Genomic DNA, 21539 nt, shown 5'->3' with positions numbered 1-21539 from the left:
ACTCACCCAGTACCAGCGGGAGTGGAGAGGGGTAGAGACTGATGGAGGATAGGAATGGGGTGAGACGCTAAACTCACCCAGTACCAGCGGGAGTGCAGAGGGAAAGAACGGTAAAATACAAATGTATTGTTCACCTCAAGTTATTTTATTCCTGTACCTGAAAAAAGGCACTAAGAAGACAGCAAGGCATCTGGATAAAGACCAGCTATAAAAGAAAAGTTTCTGCTGCCTGCTAGCTCAATACAGGAGCCATCAGTCTCCCTTACACACTCATCTGGGCCCGTGGTTACTGTGCAATTCCTGTGGCCCCTGTTTCCCTCCCTGAGCCCACCCTCTGGATGCCCAGATTTCTGTTATCACTGTACATCCCAACTGAAAAAGAATCTATATCAAGCAGTCTCCATTTTTTTAAAGAGATTTTTCTTTGCAGAAATAGTGTTGATCTGGTTCTCAATCTTAGAAAGAATCAGAGTAGGCAGACCAATTAGGGACCTGTAGCTGTGGCTCTCTGTTACTACCTTTTAAATATCACTAGATAAAACTTTTACAAAATTGACTCTGTCTAGATATTAAGAACAGGTGGGTCACTGATGACAGAATACAAAAAGCTAATAAAACTTACAGAAATATTATTAACCTCTCTAGGAATCAGGCAAAAGAAATTAATTATACAATAAGATACACGTGGAGCATCCCTTTTCCAAAATGTTTGGGACCAGAAGTGTGTTGGAGTTCAGAATTTTTTTTTTCTGATTTTGGAATATCTGCTTTAAACTCACCAGTTAAGCATCCCAAATCCTAAAATCCACTGTCCTCTAGTGAGTGAGTGTTATGTCTGCATTCAAGAAGTCTCAGATTTTATAACATTTCAGATTGTACATTCTCAGATTTGAAATGATCAATTTGTGCTATTTTACAACTTTCAATTTAGCATAAATTGGAAGTTAAGCATTATTAAGAGTATGGTATAAAAGGATTCCTGTTACATGTTGATGTTAATGCATTTTGATATACAAAACCTGGAAAGGCAAGTTGCTGGCACCCAATAGTAAGTTTCTCTGTGATTCAGCAATTCTACTCCCAAAAACTCTCCCATAAATGAGAGTACAGGTGAAGTACAATAATACTGATGGCAGCACCCCCACCTTTAAAAGAGTTTATATTCCATCATTGCGTGAAGGGAGGCATTCAGTGGACTTCATGCCAAAGAATTAAACCTTACATATATCAAGATAGATAAATCTGAAAAATAAAATATTGAGCAAAACAATTCAAGTTCCAGACGGATGCTTGGCAGGATGACATTGTGCCATCAATGATGCCAAGTCTATACACTTAAAACTTAAGAAATATTTATATTTGTAATGGGCACACAAAATATAAAACGTCCTCTAGATCAACAAATACCGATTTCAGGATGGTGTTTTCTTAGCGAAGTGGTCAGGAATAGGACAGTGAGATACATTTGGGGGCTTTGGTTGAGTTTATAAAATGTTATTAGGCAAGTACCTGGTTGTTGTCATATTCTCTGAAATTTCTGCATGCATAACATATAAAAGGAAAAACCTGTACAAGGCTTTCCTCGGGTCTTTTTTTTTTTTTTTACTTACTGTCACCCATTATTGTTCATCTGTTCATTTATTCTTTGTGTCAAAATAATTTTATTTCTATCATCCAAGAAACAGTGATTAGATTAAAATACGTTGAAAGAAAAGAGCAGTATACAATTAGAAGAATTTGTATTTAAAAGAGATTTGGAGGGTAAAGTCACCAAAACGTACTGATTGGAGGTGAGTGTGTGTGTGAGGTGTAATCAGAGATTCCGTGCGATTCTAGCTTGGCATCAGACCAGGAAACCTGCCAAAGAAACAGAGAAAGTGGAGTCATAATGGGACCAAAAGGAATAACGCTTCTATTAATAATAATTTCCCAGTACATGTTATGCTTTTTCCATAAGCCTGACATTTTATCTTAAAAACTTTAATTCAATAACTATTTAATAAATTTATGCCATGTAGAAGGCACAAATAAACATAGAGATAAATTCATGTATAAATCCACTTTTTCATGAATAGGCTTCTTAAAATGCTCATTCCCTTCATTTTTAAGCGTCACGGTATGGTTACTGCTCCCGTAGACTCAGTTGGGTAAGCAATTTCCCCTCAGACGGTGAGCAGGCTTCATTAACTTATTTGGTAACTACTTTGAAAAGAGCGAGACTCCATTAAAAACTTCAGCTTGTGCAAACTCATTTAAGTTTTCAAATTATATTCAGAAGGATAGCCGAAGGTGGTTATCTTGACAACACCTCCAAAATATATGGTGTATAAATTGAGCAGTGACAAAGTAACACCCACTCCAGTCATTCATTCTTAAAAGTTTTTTCACAGAGCTGCAAATACACAAATTTCAGCAACGTGAGGAGATTTTTTAAATGGGAATAAATGTACTTAAATTATTAGAAATATCTGTGTGTTTTATCTGTCTTCCTCTTTTCCATTGCGTCATTTGCCTGTCCATTATCCTTCGTAGAAGGGAAGTTTCCGCAGTGACTAATGGGGTACAAAGAACCGGACAGCTGCCTGGGTTTCCAACTCCTGTTATTGGGGACATCTCCACCAAGCTTTGTTTAGTTTTCTCTCTGTGCCCCACCCAAGTCCTTTGTTCAGTGTTCTACATAGTAATCTTGTTCCCGACAAAAACGTGCATGCCCGATCCCAATTCCCCATCTGACCTCACTATTTCCTCTCCGTAGGACTCTTTCCAAAACTAAATCCCGATCCCAACTAAGCCCAATCCCCAGTCCCCATGTAACCTCCCTGTTTCTTCTCCGTAGGTCTCTTTCCAAAACTAAAGGATAGTAAGGCCAGGAAAACATCTGTGTTCCCATCCCATGTGCTCAGCATTCCCTGTGCACTCAGCGGGGTTGTCTGGGAGCCTAAAGTGTCTTAGACTAGAATCAAACCTCCCCAGTCTTGCCTTTGTTCTGCCTCGCACCTTTCTACCTCCAGCATTTTAATTTTGTGTTCTTCCCCCAATGTTGTAGAATTAAGTCAAAGACTACAGTAGAATACAGTAAAGGCAGAATTCCCAAGACACTTGAACAAAGGCTGTCATCTGCAGCCTCAGTCTGCCTGCCAGTCCGCTCCTTTGATGTAAAGCATCTGTCCTCTGCAAGGAAACAAGAACGATCTGGTTCTTTTTTCTGGTCTGTCAGGCAGGAGGTGGTGTCATTTGTTGTACAGAGCCAGGAGCCCCATGTTACTGGGCTGCAAGCTGCTGAATGCCTTGGTTTAACAGGCTGAAAATTTCATCAGCTGTCTTTAATAAAAGAGGATGCATGCGAGGAAGACATGAGTGGTGGCTGTGGTTGGGTTTCTCTTCCCCGGCCCAGGAGTTACAGCTGGCAAACAGCAAGCAGCCAGCCAGTTACCTGAAGGTCTTGCATTTTGTTATATAGCTAAGTAGTATTTAAATCTCTTTAGAAACCTTTACGTGCTCTTCTTTGGTTCTCAGAAGGCTTTTCATACCCTTTTTAAAAATAGCATCCATGTGTGGCTTCTGTTATTTGTTTTTTTGTTTTTTGTTTTTGAGACAGAGCCTCAAGCTATTCCCCTGGGTAGAGGGCTGTAGCATCACAGCTCACAGCAACCTCCAACTCCTGGGCTCAAGCAAGTCTCCTGCCTCTGTCTCCCAAGTAGCTGAGACCACAGGTGCCCGCCACAACACCCGACTATTTTTTGGTTGCAGCAGTCATTGTTGTTTGGCAGGCCCGGGCTGGATTCCAACCCGCCACCTTGGTGTAGGTGGCGGGTGGCTTAGCCACTTGAGCCATAGGTGCTGAGCCAGCTTCTGTTATTTGAACATTAACTACCTTAAATACTTGCATGACCAAGAGAAGAATCCTACTTTGGGGAGGGTAGACATTGGATCTGACATACGTAGTTCTATACATCATAACCTCTTACAGGAAATTTAATCACACAAACTATAAAGTGATATGATCTAGAAGTGACCTTTAGCACAGTTATTCTCAAAGTTTAATGAGCATAAAGCACCCGAGGGTGCTCTTGTAATCTAGACTGATTCAGGAGGCGGGGCCTGAAATTCTGCATTTCTGTTAAGCTTCCGGTGATGCTGGTGAGACTTCCTGAACTACAATTTGCATAGCTCAGCTGGGAGACCCAAAGGTGTTCACTCCGCTGGGCACCCAGTTAGCTGCCCCAGCTCTGCTGTGGCTGGGGAGACTCAGCAGGCTTCAAAGATAAAGCTCCTGCCTTTGAAGACAGAAAACCAAGTAGGAGAAGTTGGAATCTGTATCCAGGCTCATTTATAAATTTTTAACAAACATGAGGTTGTTTATGTCAAAATAGCTGTTGACACTTTTTCTTTAAATTTCAGATTAATATGAAGGTACAAATGATTAAGTTACAATGTTAACTACCATATCTGTTGCAGTTGTGCCCCTCACCCAGGAAGTGTGCCATGTACCCTTACACTGCGCCTGTTAGGTGAGAGCTTACCGACCTTCCTCCTTCCCGCCCTACCTCCCCCTCCCATCACTTCTCCCTCTCCCCTCCCCCATGTTCCCTCCCCTACCTCCTCCCCCTCTCTCTTCTCTCTCCATCCTCCCTCTCCTCCTCCCCCAATTTGAATTAAATCGAGTTTTTCTCTTGTGTGGGTGTGTATTAGTTCATCTACTGGCTTCACTTTTGAAGACATTAGATACTTGCTTTTCCATTCTTGTCATACTTTACTAAAGAGAATATTCTTCCAACACTCTCCAGGTTAATACAAAACATGTAAAGTCTCCATCTTTTTGTGACTAAAGAGTATTCCGTAGTATAAACATACCACCGTTTATTAATCCATTCATGGGTTGATGGGCACTCGGATTGAGTCCTCATCCTGGCAATTGTGAATTTAGGTGTGATAAACAGTCTAGTGCAGATGTCCTTATGATAAAACGATTCTTCTTGGTAGTAGTACTCAGTAATAGGATGGTGGGACCAAATGGAAGCTATATTTTGAGTTCTTTGAGGATTCTCCATACTTCTTTCCAAAGAGGCTGTGTTAGTCTGCAGTCCCGCCAACTGTTGACACTTTCAAAGCAGTTACCTAGATTCCATCAGTTCCATTCACTCAAATAAGAAGCTCTAGTGACATTTTCAGCAGCAGGTAATACACATGTGTAGGTTTTTAAAATTAAAAAAAGGGTATTCTGTTAAAACTGACATTTATCTTCCAACCAGAATGTTACAGCTGAACCTAAAATGTGTATCTGCTCAAACATATTGAATGCTGTTCTTAAAAAAGCCCACTTTTAGTTTATGTGTATTTTTAGTCCTTAGGGGAAGCAATTAATGAATCTAAGCTTCCTTGAGATCTGTTATCCCACATTAACTTCATAATATCAATTTGTGATTATTTTTGTTTAATGAATAGCATGCTAGTGTGGATAGTGCAAAATTAAAGTTATTGCAAAAACACCATGATAATTAGCATTCAGAACTCATTCATCAGAACAGATTTAACTTCTTGTGTTTTCTTACAATATTTAAATACTTTTTTTTTTTAATAATTTGATTGTGGGTAGGTAACTCCAAAGTGTTCCAAGGACAAAAGAACCTCGTTTGGCATGATATATACTTCACCAGCCACTTTTACATTCATCTCTGGCAGCGTTAACCTTTAAAAGTCTAGAAAACTAGTAAAAATAGGGTCAGTGTGAAATTCCTCAACTTGCAGGGCACAGTGGCTCATGCCTGTAGTCCTAGTACTCTGGGAGGCCAAAGCAGGTAGATTCCCTGAGCTTGGGAGTTGGAAACCAGCCTGAGTAAGAGCAAGATCCTGTCTCTACTAAAAAAACAGAACAATTTTCCAGGCATGATGGCACATGCCTACAGTCCCGGCTACTCAGGAAGCTGAACCTAAGCCCAAGAGTTTGTGGTTGCTGTGAGCTATGAGGTCACCGCACTCTATCCAGGGTGACAAAGTGAGACTCTTATCTGAAAACAAAATAAAAATCCTCAACTTTTGGGTTCCCTGGTTGTTGGACATGCTAACAAGGAGATTCCACTTTGTGTTTTTGAAATGATGAGGGGAAACGGGAAGAGGAGGAGGAAAAAAGGCAAACGTTTGTGTTCCCATATCTTCAGAAACCTTAGGAAGTACACGTTACCGTCCTATTTGTCAAAGACACTGAGCTCTCTGGCCCTCAGCCCTCTTGTTCAAATGTGCCCTTCTCTGTGGCGGAACTGATACTTGAACCTAAATTGCCTGAGTCCATAACCTCTGAGTGTTTCTAAGGATCCCTTTGTGTTATAGTTATAGATACAGACACTGCAAGTACAGACATTTTAGTAATAGAGGATTCAGGACAGCGACTGTCCCACAGAGCCATCTGGTCTCAGCCTCATCACTGGGCCGCTTCCATTTCTGGTTATTAGGGAATGGTCTCTACCAGTGGTTTTCCCTCCCAGTTTCCTCTCTTCCTACTCAGGTGGCAGGAAGTCTGAGCATTTTATCTACTATTTTAGCATCTCTAGTAATTCAGGCTGTGAGAACACTTCACCAGCAGTTTACTGATGGTTGTGCTGGGAGACTTATTCCAGAAACGTGTCCAGGCACAAGGAACTCGAGATAAAAAGAGTGGTGTGATGACAAAGTTTTTCGGGAAGACAGAGGAGGAGGTGGCATTTTCAGTGTCTGATGTGGAGCTTTCTGCGCATGTAATTTAGAGCTGTGTTTATTTGGATTGGTGTTTAAAAGTAGAAACTGACCATCTGTATTTTTCTTGATAAGTATGGAGTCATCTTGGCCCAAAGGTTTTGGATGGTCAGGGATAGCTTATATTTGCCACATTATTTTTAGAAAAGAGAAAAGGATGTAGAAAAGTTTGAAAACAGTGTTCAGTAGTGGAAGACTTAGAATTTTGGTCTGCATCCAGTGACAAATTATATAGGCATTGAAATCAGAATTTTAAAGGATATGTACAGCCGAATTAAAAAAAAAAAAAGCACAAGCATATATGTGTGAGATCTCAAACAAAATGAGACTAGAAGAACAGAACTTGCCATCTGTGGCGTGTGTGCGTATCTGTTTATTTTTTCTCATCGTATCCTTTGTAACAGCACGCAAAGACGTCGATCTTATGTCTTTCAAAAATGAAAGAATTGGGCAAAGATATGTTAGAATTGGGCACAGATATGTTAGGAGACTTCACCAAAGTCAAGATCAGTCGGTTGAGAAAGAACTCAAACTCAGATTTCCTAACCCAAGTCTGATCATAGTTTTCAAAGTCAGTTTGCTCTAAGTCATTCCACCGTCTCCCTTTGCATCTTTTGGGGTCAGAAATAATTGTTTTTACACTGAAGAGTGCAATCACATGAATTCAGCTACAAAAGGCATTTCACCGGGAAATTACTAAATCTTAATAATGAACGATTTTAGGCTGGAGCACAGTTAAAGAACAATTAATAGTTGATACTATCTGTAAAATGAAAGCATGATCATAACAAACATTTTACATTTTATTGGTGTTTGACATAATGCACCTGTGTTACTGCCAAAATATTAGCTGTCCTCTGTTAGCCGCAGGTTACAGGGACAAGACAAGATTGAAACAGCCTTTATTTGCAGATAGCAAGCAGAATAAGTTTTCCTTTGGGAAGAACTTTTATTGTTGTTGACTAATGTCTGAGAATTTGTGGGTGGAAACCTTTGTATCAAACTAATAGTCTGTGACTCAGGCCTTTTTTAAAAAACTTTTTTCCTGGTGGCACACATAGCTCAGTGGGTAGGGTGCCGACCACATACACCAAGGCTGGAGGGTTCGAACCTGGCCCAGGCCTGCTGAACAACAATAACAACTGCAACAACAACAACAAAAAATAGCCAGGCGTTGTGGTGGGTGCCTGTGGTCCCAGCTACTAGGGGCTGAGGCAAGAGAATCACTTGAACCCAGGAGTTTCAGGTTGCCGTCAGCTGTGTTGCACTCTACCAAGGGCGACATAGTGAGACTCTGTCTCAAAAATAAATAAATAAATACAAAATTTTAAAAAAATTCATTTTTTTCCTCACATACTGGCTCTGTAATTCAATTATCATGCATTACTGAAAATTCTATGAGAATTACTTTTTATATTTTATCTATCTTGGTATTTTTTTTTACTTTGGTATATTTAGAGTATACATTCACCACTAAAAGTTAAAAAAAACAACTTGGCTTTTAAATATAAAGAATCGTCTTGTTAAACTACTTAGGTTAGGTTTGGAAGGCACTTTAAAGTGATTGTGCTTGAATTTTTTTTCAGGGTTTTTACCCTGGAAACATCAGTAAAATTTTATAGCTGCTTTTAATTGTTTTGCATTAAAAGCTTAGACTATTGCTAAGAAGAGAAAATAGTGAGTGGACACAGATTTTTCAACTTTTCCTACTTCCATTTTTTATTTCTGGCCTTTATTGACAGAAATTATATTGAAGTTGAAAAAAAAAATTACATGTTTCCATCCGAAATTGTATCCCTTTTCACTGTTTCTCAAAACCTAGAAGCCGAGCAGGGCTTCGTACTGGGCCTCTGCTTCCTCATTAAGGTAAAAATACCATTTCTCTGGACGCTCATCCTGTTCCAAGCACAAAGTACACAGCAGCTGTTTAAAAACGTTTTTTCCTCCCTGGTTATCTGTGTGTAGAAATGCTAAATTGCGTGCACACGCTGCCTGTAGACAGACGGGGATCATTGGCTGAGCGGATGCGCAGCGGTGCTGTCCCAGCGAGGTCGGCGGCTCTGATGGTCTGTCTGCTTCCTCTCTCCCTGCAGTACCCGGCCGCGCTGATGAACTTGGGCGCCATCCTGCACCTCAACGGCAGACTGCGCCAGGCCGAGGCCAACTACCTGCGGGCGCTGCAACTCAAGCCGGACGATGTCATCACGCAGTCCAACCTCCGCAAACTCTGGAACATCATGGAGAAGCAAGGCTTGAAGACGTCCAAGACCTGACCCCGGCCTCCAAGACCCATCCTCCTGCATTTTCTAAAAGCTGGCTTCTCTAACAGGCGGGACTGCTCAGCAGGGCTGTGATAAGAGCTGGTTTTGGACTTCAGGACCAGGGGGCAGAGGTCCTGGAGGTCACTGCCACTTGTGGGAGAATCCACTTTGCTGTTGGCACAGCTGTTAACACCAAAAAGGGGAACGTTGGAAACCTCCTGGAGGATGTAACTGTGACCCATAGACTAAAAACCAGAGCACTTAACACACGGTCTTTCTGACATTCTGAAAAGGGAGGGGTGTCTACCTTACAGATTTGGTTCATTTTCAAAGTTAATCTCTAAATTGTATTTTTCCTTAAACACTGTGAGAGGAAGTCAGAGTGTCCATTCAGCCACAGGAAAGTATAAGGTGGAGTGTGAATGGGGAGTGATTACAGCGTAGCCTGAAACCCAGTGAGCCTCTGGCTGTCCTAGCGCTGCTCCTTCCCTCTGTGGGACAGCCTGCTTACCATTTCTGAAGCTTAGAAAACTTTTTTTATTTTTTTTTAGTATTGTTTCAAGATCTGTCAGAATCTTCAGTTGTTTCCTCACAAGTGCATATAATGTTTTATGCTTTGCGTGTTCCTGTCTTCATTCTTTTAAACATCACTTGTTTCTCATATTCTGAAAAGGATACGGAAAGAATCCAGCCCACCATTCTTCACACTCATCTTGTGAGAGGGACTGGGGAGGCCTTAAATATGTCAGGAAGGTATCTGTACATTTTAATGACGCCACTGTTTTCCCCCCAGACTGCCTAGTAGAATTCATTGCATTAATTCTTTTGAAAAGACCTTTTAAAAATGGCTGTTCCTGGTTCATGTGCATCCTTGCATAGGAGAATGGAAAGGGAAATTTATCTGCGCTTCTGTTCCAATCCCTGATCAGTAGCCGTTAGACAAAGGGGAAGGTGCTTTGTGCTTCCCAGATGTTGCTGGTTAAAAAAAATCAAGTCTCCACAAAGTGTAGAGTATGAGATGGGTTGCCACAGATTCGGTGTTTGGGAAACAGTTGGTATGAAATGCTAATCACTTGCTAATAGGTCTCTAAACAGTAATGCTAACAAGTTTTCGAGGACTTATTTTTTTCTTTCTGAAGACATCAAAAATAGCGTATTTTTAGCTGCATTAGAGTGTAGAATTAGCCTGCGTGTTACTAGGTCTTATGCCAAGTGCTTTTCTCAGTTGAAAACTATTTTTCACTAGCAGATTTGGTATTTTATTTCATTCCCTGATACGTAATCACTTCAATGACCATTTCGCAAGGAAAAGACTATAAAATGAAGTAGAGAAAACACATTTATTGAACTGTCTGGGGCTTGCAGTCAAACTTCGCTAAATTTGCTTCATGTAACCCGAGTCCATCATCAGCCTCTTCATAGACCAAGTACCTAAACTGTATCTTACCTATTTATTTATTTATTGTTCTACCATAGCAGATTCACAGAACAAAACTTGATGTGTGAAGATAGTTCTTTGCAACTGAAAACGGCCTGTTTTTCCCTTCTCTTTCACACTCATGTATATATGATCAGCATCCCCACGTAAGGGAAGCTGGCCATGCAAGGCATCCTATTCTGTTTTCTCCATAGTTTCTGTGTGTTTCTATGTATCCGAATAGAGTGGGGTAAAGAATTTCAAGTGTAGTGCTCCTATGGCATTAGTGTTTTGTGAGAAGGGCAAATGTAGTGAGAGATTTTTTGATGGTATTCATCCGAAGGCCCTCCTAATCTGTGTATCATTTTGTAAACATGTCATTGCAAGGGCCAAAAGTTAAATTATACCTGAATCACTGTGTTTTCAGACTGATCTTTAACAACAAACCCATGGTCAAACCAAAACAGTGGGTTGAAGTTATTTTTCATCTTCTAGTGCATTGGCAATTGAAAAAGAAAAAAAAAAAAAAGAAGAAATTTTATATAAGGCTATAGAGATTAATTCAGTGTCTAACATTTGTATTTATTTAAATAGTTATTGACCTATGATGATTTCCTAGGCTTAACATTGTACGTCTTTTTGTTGTTACTGTTATCCCTTTCAAAGACTTGGTTCTTAATAGGTTCACTAAATGCACAGTAGAGGCACTTCATGTTGACCCAGTGCCCAAGTAGCATTAATAATTGGGCCTGTGTCATAAAATGCATGGATCTTTAATAACTAAAATGTCCCTGACACTTTTCACTACAGGGCTGGACTTAGTAACTGACCAACTCGGGGGGGGGGGAGGTTGGGGAGGGGGCACATTAGAAAATGATCAAAAAAAGTCTCCGCTCAGGGATTTATGGTGGATTATTGCAGACAGTGCTAAAAATATAGAGCACAAGACAAGTTTACTAAATTAAAATTTTATTTTTTGAGAAACTGTTATTTGTATAAATTATCAAGATTTGTAGGCTTTCCTTTTGTAGAAATAATTGTTTTATGTGCCAGAGAATTTCGATTTTGTTTTCAGCAATAAAGCATTGATAACAAATGCATTGTGTAAGCCTTGTTTTATCTTGGACAGCAGCAACACTGAAACTCTCTGGGATTTTCACAGAATAAGGAGAAAAGATACGAAGGGTAGAGGTCGAGTACCAAATATGCAGAGTTACATAACTGGCAGTTAATGTGCAATCAATAACCAATTTTTAATAGTTTTAATACTAATAACTTGGTATCTGACAGAACTAACAATATTGCCGGGTTTATCATGTTCAGAAAAGATGTCACAGTTTTATTTTCTTTGGTTAAGTACTTCTAGGAAATACTCCAAGGAGGGGGTATTTTGCCAGTTCCCTGCTTCAGTAGATTGTTTTGGTAAAAATGGCCATATTTGGTTTTGGATGAAAGCACAACCCTATTCAGCCAGTAATAAGTAAACCCTGGATTGTGGCTATGGTGCAAAACTGGCAGAAAATTCTATAATGTTAACAATTGTCATTGTGTAACACAACTATATGTTGCCTATTTTCTGTTATAAGATAAAAGTTATCTATGAGGACTTTATGCTAAACATCCTAAGCATGTGTGAGGTTATGTTCCAGTTTTGCAAATAAGGAACCAGGGCTCAGAAACCACCTGTCCAGTGTCACGTGGGCACTCTGGCATTGAACGAGAACTCTGGAGATCAACTTTCTCAACTCTTTTAACACATTCCTACCTATTTTACCTTCCACAAATCATGTTCTGTACTGTGGATGACCCTGAGGATCTGTTAAAAAAAAAAAAAAAGAAAAGTTATCCGTAAAAACATCTTAGGAATTCAGATTTTTGAGAACCCATAAGGGATTCAGTGATCACGTAGCCAAATCCTTTGACTTTCCACCTATATAATTCAAGTGACATAACCAGGATCCTAAAACTTGTTGGTGATAGCACATGCCAGGCTACAGAAATGCTAGCTATTAAGAGCTCTTGCTGTATGAAGAATTGCAGAATGGATTCTGTTTTCAAACAAAGGTATAGTTTTCACTTGACTTACTCTGAAATCCTTGTTTGCTGTCCTTGTTTCTCCAGCGGAGCACCCTGTTGTTCAGGAGACCACAGATGAAATGGAAACTCCGGCTATCGTTTGCTCATGAGCAACTTGATACTGTTCTAAACTCACTTCTAAAACATTGACATTTGGGGATTTGGTGACGTTTTGATGTTTTCGCCCGAATGATGGCAGTTTTCATACAGCGCATGTTTACCGTGAGATAGGAAACCCATAGAAGTCTTGGTTATTTCTTCTATTACAAGGAAAGAAATTGTGTTTCTGCAGATAATTTGAGGATTACTGTAATGTCAGTATATTTGTACCTTTGGAATATGATTTCATGTAATTTAAATATTTTATTCACTGCTATAGAATTTTCATCCTGCTATTTAAAACTCAGTTTAATAGAGTGTTGTTAGAAAACTTTGCTATACCCAGCCCGGTGGCTCACGCCTGTAATCCTAGCACTGTAGGAGGCTGAGGTAGGTAGATTGTATGAGCTCAGGAGTTTGAGACCAGCCTGAGCAAGAGTGAGACTCCATTTCTAAAAAAAGAAAATCAGCCAGACCTTGTGGCTGGCACCTGTAGTCCCAGCTACTTGGGAGGCTGAGGCAAAAGGATCTCTAAAGCCCAAGAGTTTGAGATTGCTGTGAGCTATGACACCATGGCACTCTACCAAGGGTGACAAAGTGAGACTCTTCTCTCAAAAAAAGAAAAACGTGAAACTGGACTCATACTTCTCACCATTAACAAAAATTGATTCCCACTGGATAAAAGATTTAAGACAAAACTATAAAAATACTAAAAGAGAGTGCAGGGAAAATGCTAAAAGATACTGGACTGGGTAAATATTTTATGAGGAAGACCCCCCTCCCCCCAGCAATTGAAGCAACACCAAAAATAAAATTACTGGGATTTGATCAAGCTGAAAAGCTTCTGCACATCTAAAATCATTACAACTGAAGCAAACAGCCTTCGGAAAGGGAGATTTGGGGATTTGATGATGTTTTGATATTTTCACCCAAATGATGGCAGTTTTCATACAGCGCATTTTTTTTTGCATGTTATGATTCTCACAAGGGTCTGATAATTAAAATCTACAGAGAACTCAAGAAAAGAACAACCCCATTTCTTTGTGGGCAAGAGACTGGAACAGAAATTTCTCTGAAGATGACAGATGAATGCTGAGCAAACATGAAAATATGTTCTTCAGCTTTCATCATCAGAGAAATGCAAATCAAAAGTACTCTGAAATACCACCTAACCCCATCACAAAGTCCCCCCAAATGCAGATGCTGGTGTTGAAGTGGAGAGAAGGGAGCACTTCTACCCTGCTGGTGAGATTGCAAACTAATGCAACTTTTATGGAAAGAAGTATGGAGATTCCTTAAGGAATTAAAAGTTGACCTTCCGTTTGATCCTGCAATTCCATTAGGTATTTTACCACAAAGACATTTAAACCAGAATGTTTATTTCACCCCCATTCATAATTTCTAAGTTGTGGAAACAGCCCAAATGCCCATCAATCCATGAATAGATTAACAAATCATGTTATATGTATACCTTGGAATACTATTCAGCCATTAAAAAGGTGAAGACTTTACATCTTTTATGTTTACCTGTATGGTGTTGGAACATATCCTCCTTAGTAAACTATCTCAAGAATGGAGAGAAAATAGCCAACGTCCTCAATACTATTAAGAAACCTATATATAAGCACACATTCATGTGAATGATAAAACACAAGTCTAACGAGGGAGAGGAGAGGAGGGAAGGGCATTTGGTGGGCTCTCCCCTGATGTGCACAAGGCAAGTCCTCACTTAAGAGTAAATTGTGAATGTCTTACCGCAGAAAATACGTGAGGTGATGGTTATGTTCATCAGTGTGATTAAAACGTTCCATATTGTATATCAAATCACATTGGACTCCATAAATGTATGCAGTTATGATTTAATAAACAATTTTTTAAAACCTTTGATATATTCAACAAGTAAAAAGTGGAAAAAAAGTAAATAAAGCAAACTTGCCTTATGCAGTGGAACTGCTCCCACTGTAAGGAGGGAGGGAGCTGGGAGGTGCACACTGCTGGCTCCATCCTGCTCAGTTCTGCAGTAGAGAAAGATGCGTGTGTACTAAGGCTCGAACCTCCTGGCTGCATCGTTTTGGGTGGTCTTCCTGCAGGATGCAGGCAGACAGGCCTTTGAGTCAGCTTTCACTCCAGCTGACACTTCACCCCATACTGGCCGTTTGTCATTGTTGTTCTGTAGAGATTGGAGATCTATTTTTTTCCTCCCTGGAGGACTTCTCGAGATTTAAGTTTCATGTTAACTTGAGATTCCTGCAAAGTTTTCCTTCTGGCCTTCCCCAAACCTGCCCCCAACTTTTTTACAGCTGTTCTCTGATGTCACTGTGCTTTTTTAATTGCCCAGAGAGAAGTACTACTTTTTTTTTTTTTTTGGCAAGAAAATCCTTGCATCAAATGAGAAAGTTAGAAATCCATGCGACAGCCTTGATGAAATCATTTTTAAAAATACCTATAGGAATACAAGAAATCAATACACACCACACACGCACATATGTATAAAATGGAGTTTGGGGGAAGTTTCTGGAAGTTCTCAAAAGAAGAGAGTCAAGGGGTGGTGCCTGTGGCTCAAAGAAGTAGGGTGCCGGCCCCATATGCCTGAGGTGGCAGGTTCAAACCTGGCCCCGGCTAAAAGAGTGAAAAAAAAAAGAAGAGAGTCAAGGTGGGAAGAGAAAGGACAGACACTTGGGGAACGAACTGTTATTTGTCACTGGTGTAGGCTTCTGCTGTAGAGGTGGAGGATTTGCTTAAAACAGTTTGAGAAGAGCTGTGTTCTCTTTGTTGCCCAGTAAGCTAGCAAGATTGGGTCACCGTATTGGGAAAAAAACATGCATAACAAATGAGCACTACCACCACAGGAGAGGCTTGATAAATATGCCACAGTTTGGCGTCTAGACTAGCCCTGCACTAGATTTTTCTCCTCCCGCCTTTGGATTTGACAGGCGTATCACTTATTCAAGACCAATCGATTAGCCATTCTCTGGTAAGAAAGAGAAAAGGGAGTTCTGTAATTCAAGTGATACAGTTCAGGACGTCTAGAAGTACTTTTCTAATAATTTTCTATCATGTCCCTTCCCCTTCTTTCCTAGTCAACTCAAACTGAAATAACTCCTCGGAGGCCTTTCTCTTGATATTATCCTTGAGCAGCTACAAATCATACTGAAAGTTTTCAAAAATGTGTTGAGGGAGAAATCGAGCCATTTCATTTGTTTCCAGAATGCTTAAAATACTATAAAGGAATTAAAGTGTTTTATTTTTCATCTGGATACTGCTCTCATATAACCTTAAAGATACATGAGTACCACAGATCAGAAATGTCGAGGGAAAGAAGGGAAAGTGTGTCTGTGTAGGGTGTGGTAACAGGGATTACCTTTGATTTGAATTTGGGCCCTTTTTGTAAGTTCATTTAGAAGTTAATGTCCGTATTGGCTCTGGTTACGATTAGCTTTTTATTTCTGCAGACATCAACTTATTAAATAGATAGAGATAATTAGTCTCTATAGGTTTTCATTTATTTTTAGTCTTGTATTAAGTACATAGCTTTGCTTAATATCGACAGTTTAGGCTTCCTTTGCAATAGACTGGTTCCTAGTCTATAAATGTGCCTTTACTAATGACAATTTGAAAAATTCCACTGGAATTATGTTTGGAAGTATATTTTTTAAAAAATGTTCTATGCTAGAAAATATTTTGTTGCTACATATTCTATTATAATGCAATAATTTTTGCATTATGTGATATGGAAGAGCATATAATATTATGTTTTATTGTATCCCATTGTGTCTACTTCTCTCCCTGTTGCCCTGCAGATGATATTTATAAAATGTGATTACACTGGCAAAGCCTTCTGTCTATAAAACCAATTATTATTTGGACTTAACCTTTGATCTAGATTTTTGCTTTGTGAATGAAGCTGAGGAGGAGATAATCTGCTATTTTCTCGAGTGCTCAAAAGGTGATACTCTTTGAAATACATCACAGTATCAGAGAGCAAGAAGAAACATAGATTTGACCTAAATTCTGTGCAAATAAAGAAGCTGTGGCTTAACTTAAGCCCCAACACACAGTAAATCCGACATCGCATGTAAAATGTTGAGATACTAGATGTAGGTTCAATCCTGCAGATCTAACCAGAATTTGTGAAATCATCTCTTCTTTCAAATAGAGGGGAGATGCAAAGCCCTGACTAAATTAATTTTGCGTCCCTGGTTTGAGTCATAAGATCTTCATTTTAGGAGAAATGTGTGAATCATACCTAACCAAACACAGCTGATCTAAGTAAAAGTGGAACACAGAAGCATTAGGATAGATTAAACCATTTCCAAAGATCCCTAACTGTCGTCTGATGACGCTGCTTCGTTATTCTTTCTGAACTCTGCGTGATGCATCTGTGATCTGAGGTCCATTTGTTAACTGTAGGCAGGTGCAATGTTAAAAATCTAGTGAACATAACCAAATTGGATTGATCCTGTGTGATCAATAAGTTATCTTTTCTTTATTTGTGGCTATTTTGTGTGTGTGAAATTAAAATTTTTTGAGCATAGTGGCTGGATGAAAGCTCTTTATAGGCCTGGGAATAACTGTGAAATATGAACGGCATGCCATTTTCCTATTGCAATGTAAGAACAGTCAGTACATTTGTTACAAGTCTTTATGATTATTAGCAAATCTACTTGATTTTCTTTCATCAACTTGGTCTACTTTCTCCATTATACACTCAAGCATGTGTATGCATCTACACACACACAAATATGCACAAACTCATTACCTATCTAGGATTATGCACAGATCAACCCAAAGGCAAGGGGTGAATTTTCTCTCTCCTAATCAAATGGATTTGGTCTAAACCCAGGGCAGGCATTGATGGGTATGGACATGATCAAGAAGTTAGGGGAATCCTGCTCCCTTTCTTGTTCCCTTAGCCTTTGAAATTCATACATGATGCAAAGGTGTTTCCATTTGAAAGACTTTCATTCGTAACTGGAGTCTGCTCTTCCAGTTATGAGATCTCCCTACATCCTGAGATCACCCGAATGTAAAGATACGTGGACTCACAAAAATAATTTAGCTTTCATCCAATCACCTTGTAATGTTTTTTTGTTGTTGTTTACTACTCCTGGCAGGGTGATATTAATTGCTTCTTCTTAAAATGTACCCTTTAAAGCTTTCTCTTGCAATCCAGGTTTTGGTTGAGCCCTGCCTGACTTTTGACCATCCCGTGTTCTATGGGAGACAAGGTGCCATCCCCAGCTTTGGTGAATTCCAGGCTCTTGTGTTTTGAAGCTCCAAGTTCCTGCTTCTGCTGTTCTCATATGCCCTTTACTTCCTTTTGTTTTGTCATTCACAGGCCGAAGAATACAGGCTCTTCTGCTTTCCCCAAAATTGTCCATACTGGCCTGTGTATGTGTGATTGATGTTAAGGTTTGAGGTGGCAGAATGGTTTTAATCAAAATTGAATATGAATGGGCCTTCTTATTTAAATTCCTCTAACTGCCCATGCCATGCAGAATTTCCCAGTGGCTCCCCATCACCATGGGTTTAGCCCCCTACCAGAAAATACTGCCTTCCAGGGCTCACTGCAGTGTAAAAACTGCTGATATCTTCTCATGCAAAGCCCTCCAGACCTGTCCTATTTTATGGAAAGTGGATTATACAAGTGTTTTCCTTAAAACAGAATTTAAAACCTGGCAGCTTACAGGCACTTATATATGTTTGAGAAAATATTTAGGATTTAGGTTATTTTTTAAAGAAGAAATCTTGCTTTCTGATATATATCGAAATACAAAATATCTGGCAACTGGGAGCCACCTCTTTGCATAGTGGCAAGAAGATGACTAACTGCTCTTCCATCTAGATAGGACTTTAATCTCACACATGTCAGTGTCCTGACCAGCTGTGATTCCACCTGTCCTTCAGAAGCATTGGAGTGTGAGGCTTATGCTCTAATCAGTTTCACCCTGAATGCGGGACTCGGAAATCTGCTGTTAATATCTATCTATGTACTTTTTGTCTTCTCATACCTAGTCTTATAAAGTAGTAATGAAAATGTCAAAGATGATTATTATCTGGAAGTTTTAAAATATTTGAAAATTTCCTTAGGATTCAAAATTTCATCACAACATTTTTTTAAAAATTTATTAATTGGCGGGTGCCTGTAGTCCCAGCTACTTGGGAGGCTGAAGCAAGAGAATTGCTTAAATCCAAGACTTTGAGGTTGCTGTAAGCTGTGATGCCATAGCACTCTACTCAGGGTGACATAGACTCTGTCTCAAAAAAAAAAAAAGTTATTAATAACAAAATCTGCAAACGAACTAAGCAAATAAGGGATGATATTGTGAAACATGTCTTCCTTTTTCTTTCAAGTAGTTTTAATGTTATTAAGAAATTCAGATAATGCCTGGCTCATAAAACTAAACTAATGTTAGTGTTGGGCTAATGGATTTTTTTAATCCATCATGGTTAAAAAAGACTCCATTCCGATGCACTATGTTCCTTCAGAAAAGGGTTATTTTTCATATCCCTTATCTTGCAACCTTATACCATTCAAATGTATTTATACAAATAGTTTTAAATGCCTCCTACTGCAGAATTTAATTTTGATTGATGGAGACACAATCTCAAACCTCCAAAGAGTATGCTGCTGTGGTAACGACTAAAGACACAGATATTTAAGAGCAAACATATTTTATTCTTTATAACTTTAACTGGAGATAATAAGTGGACCCCAATAAAATAGCACCTATGTAAGAATTTTGTTCTTGAATTTGGTATATTCAGTAGGATTTTCTTTAAATTAATAAGAAATAGTAGCCTTTTATTCATACATACCTGAAAACATATACGTATATGATTTACAAGGTGAAAAAGTTAGTTTACTTCATTGCTTCCTATGCAGAAGTCTTTGCCAAACCCTACTAAAGGTTCCATCAGTTTAGGAATTTCTTATCTGAAGGATCTACTTGTCCTCTCTCTCCCCCGAATTGTCCTCAATAAAGTGAACTTGATTAATGGACTGTTTCATTTTTCAGGATGAAGCTAACATTTTCTTTTTCCCAGCAACATTAGCAAATTACTTGATGAATATCAAAAAGCTCTCATTCACACATAACCTTTGAATAAACAAGTTGTGATGCTGTTGGCAACTTGCTAAGAGGTATTCCTGTAAGTAGGCTATAAAGGAAATTGCCTTTGTAATTAAATGTATAAAGAGGGAGCCTGCTTGCTGCAAATATTCCTTTCTTTTTTCTTTTTTTTTTTTTAACTCTTGTGAGTGAAGAATGTATAATGAGATTGGGTCAAAGCAGAAGGCAGAAAACCATTTTCTATGATACGGGTCCATTTGCATCTCCCTCACCACTGGAAGCCCAGGGAGAAAAACAAGCCAACATTTTTGAAAATGAATAGCATTTCTAATTCATAAATTTAGGGCTCTCCAGCTTTCCCTCAGAATGTGGCAACAAGAGGTAATCAATCCCATGTTGATTGAAAAATAGATACCCCCTACAAAAGACTTTTCCTAGTAATTATATAAAAACGAGAATCCAGATACCAGCTATTCTAATAGAGGAGTGAAAAGTCTTTTGAATAAGAAAAGATTTTGGGTTCAAATGAAGGAAAGAGAAAGGAAACAAAACATTATGCCCTGATCATATACCAAATGCCTCATCAAAGTCCTATTTCATGTAGAAAATTGAACTTGCCCTTTCTTGTAGCTTTGTTAGCTGTTATCCAGCTGTAGCAAATTTCTCAGAACCAGTTGATGGGTTGCCTTTAGTCCAAGCCAGAGGTTTGCAAACCGAGGGCCTGTGGGCTAAATCAGACCTGTCATCTATATAAGCTGAGATTGGTTTGTACATTTTTGAATGGTTGAAAAACAGAGGAATATTTCGTATGTGCAAGTTACATATAATTTCAGTGTCCATAAGTTTTATAAAAACACAGTAAGACTTGGTCATATCTGTATTGACTATGGCTTCTTTTGTGCTGCAGTGTGGCAGAACTGGGTGATCACAACAGAGACCAACCATATGGTCTGCAAAGCTTACAATATTTACTATCTGGCCTGTTATGGAAAAAGTTTGCTGACTCCTGGTCTAAGCCAGTTGTGATACTCCTGTGTCTTGCTTTTCCAGGCTCCAATCCAGCTGGCAGTGCCCAAGTGACAATGAAATACTAGCAGAGGTCTGCTCGGGGAATTCTGGAAAGGACTTGCTGTCTTCATATAAGGCTGGCATCTTATCTCCCCTTCTGGCCTTTAACTTAAAAGTACAATCTGGAGGTGAGAGCAGCCATCTTGCAACCATGGGATGATGAATATATGAGTAAAAGTCAGCACTGCTGAGGAGAGAAAAGTGCCTGAGTCCCTGATAGAATTGTTGAGCAGCTGAACCAAGGCCAGCACCTGCTTACTGCCAGGCTTCCTGTTATGTGAGGAAATTTAACCCCTGTCTGTAACGCACTCTTCCTTGGGCATTCATTTAGTTTCTTACAAGCAAATGCGTTTATACTGAAATGGTCTCCTTTTTCTGTTAGGCACAGAACCAATCCAGTCTTAATTTTATAAGGAAAGTCTTGGAGGTCAGAGGAACCCTCCTAGCATTCATTTACTACACAGTGAGAAGGTAGCTTTCTAATATCTCCACAAGGAAAGCCACACTTGGGTTTGCTCATTAGTAACAAACTGGCGTCCCTTGAACCTTTATTTTCATATTTGGGTAAACAGTTACGAGAACAGTCTATTTCTTTTTGTTACTACAGATAGCTCACAGCAGCAGGACATGTACTGGGCATTGTAGTTACAAGCGACCTCACCCCACCCCGCCAACATCCCCTGCACACAAATTAGATGCTCTGTCCTCTGTTCTTCTCTAGTTTTAGGTCAGAATACAATCTCACTAATCACATATTTTGAGTATTATGCTAGATTGTGTACTTAGCTCTGGATGCCTTAAGGAGAGAAACTGGGT

General features: G+C 39.3%; 1 protein-coding gene across 2 annotated transcripts in view; it reads left to right on the top strand.

The window, feature by feature from the left end:
* TMTC2 (transmembrane and tetratricopeptide repeat containing 2) overlaps positions 1-11504 on the top strand; it is a 420683-nt gene extending 409179 nt beyond the window's left edge. For both annotated transcript variants that reach the window (XM_023509446.1, XM_012814184.1), the window contains one exon: positions 8823-11504. In XM_023509446.1, the coding sequence (XP_023365214.1) occupies positions 8823-9002 (180 nt within the window). In that variant the 3' untranslated portion in view covers positions 9003-11504. The remainder of the gene's footprint in view (positions 1-8822) is intronic.
* The last annotated feature ends 10035 nt before the right edge of the window (positions 11505-21539 follow it).

Source organism: Otolemur garnettii, unplaced genomic scaffold (genome assembly GCF_000181295.1).
Source record: "Otolemur garnettii isolate 467f Iridium unplaced genomic scaffold, OtoGar3 scaffold00007, whole genome shotgun sequence".
Taxonomy (NCBI): domain Eukaryota; kingdom Metazoa; phylum Chordata; class Mammalia; order Primates; family Galagidae; genus Otolemur; species Otolemur garnettii.
This window is presented reverse-complemented; position numbering and strand designations above follow the sequence as displayed.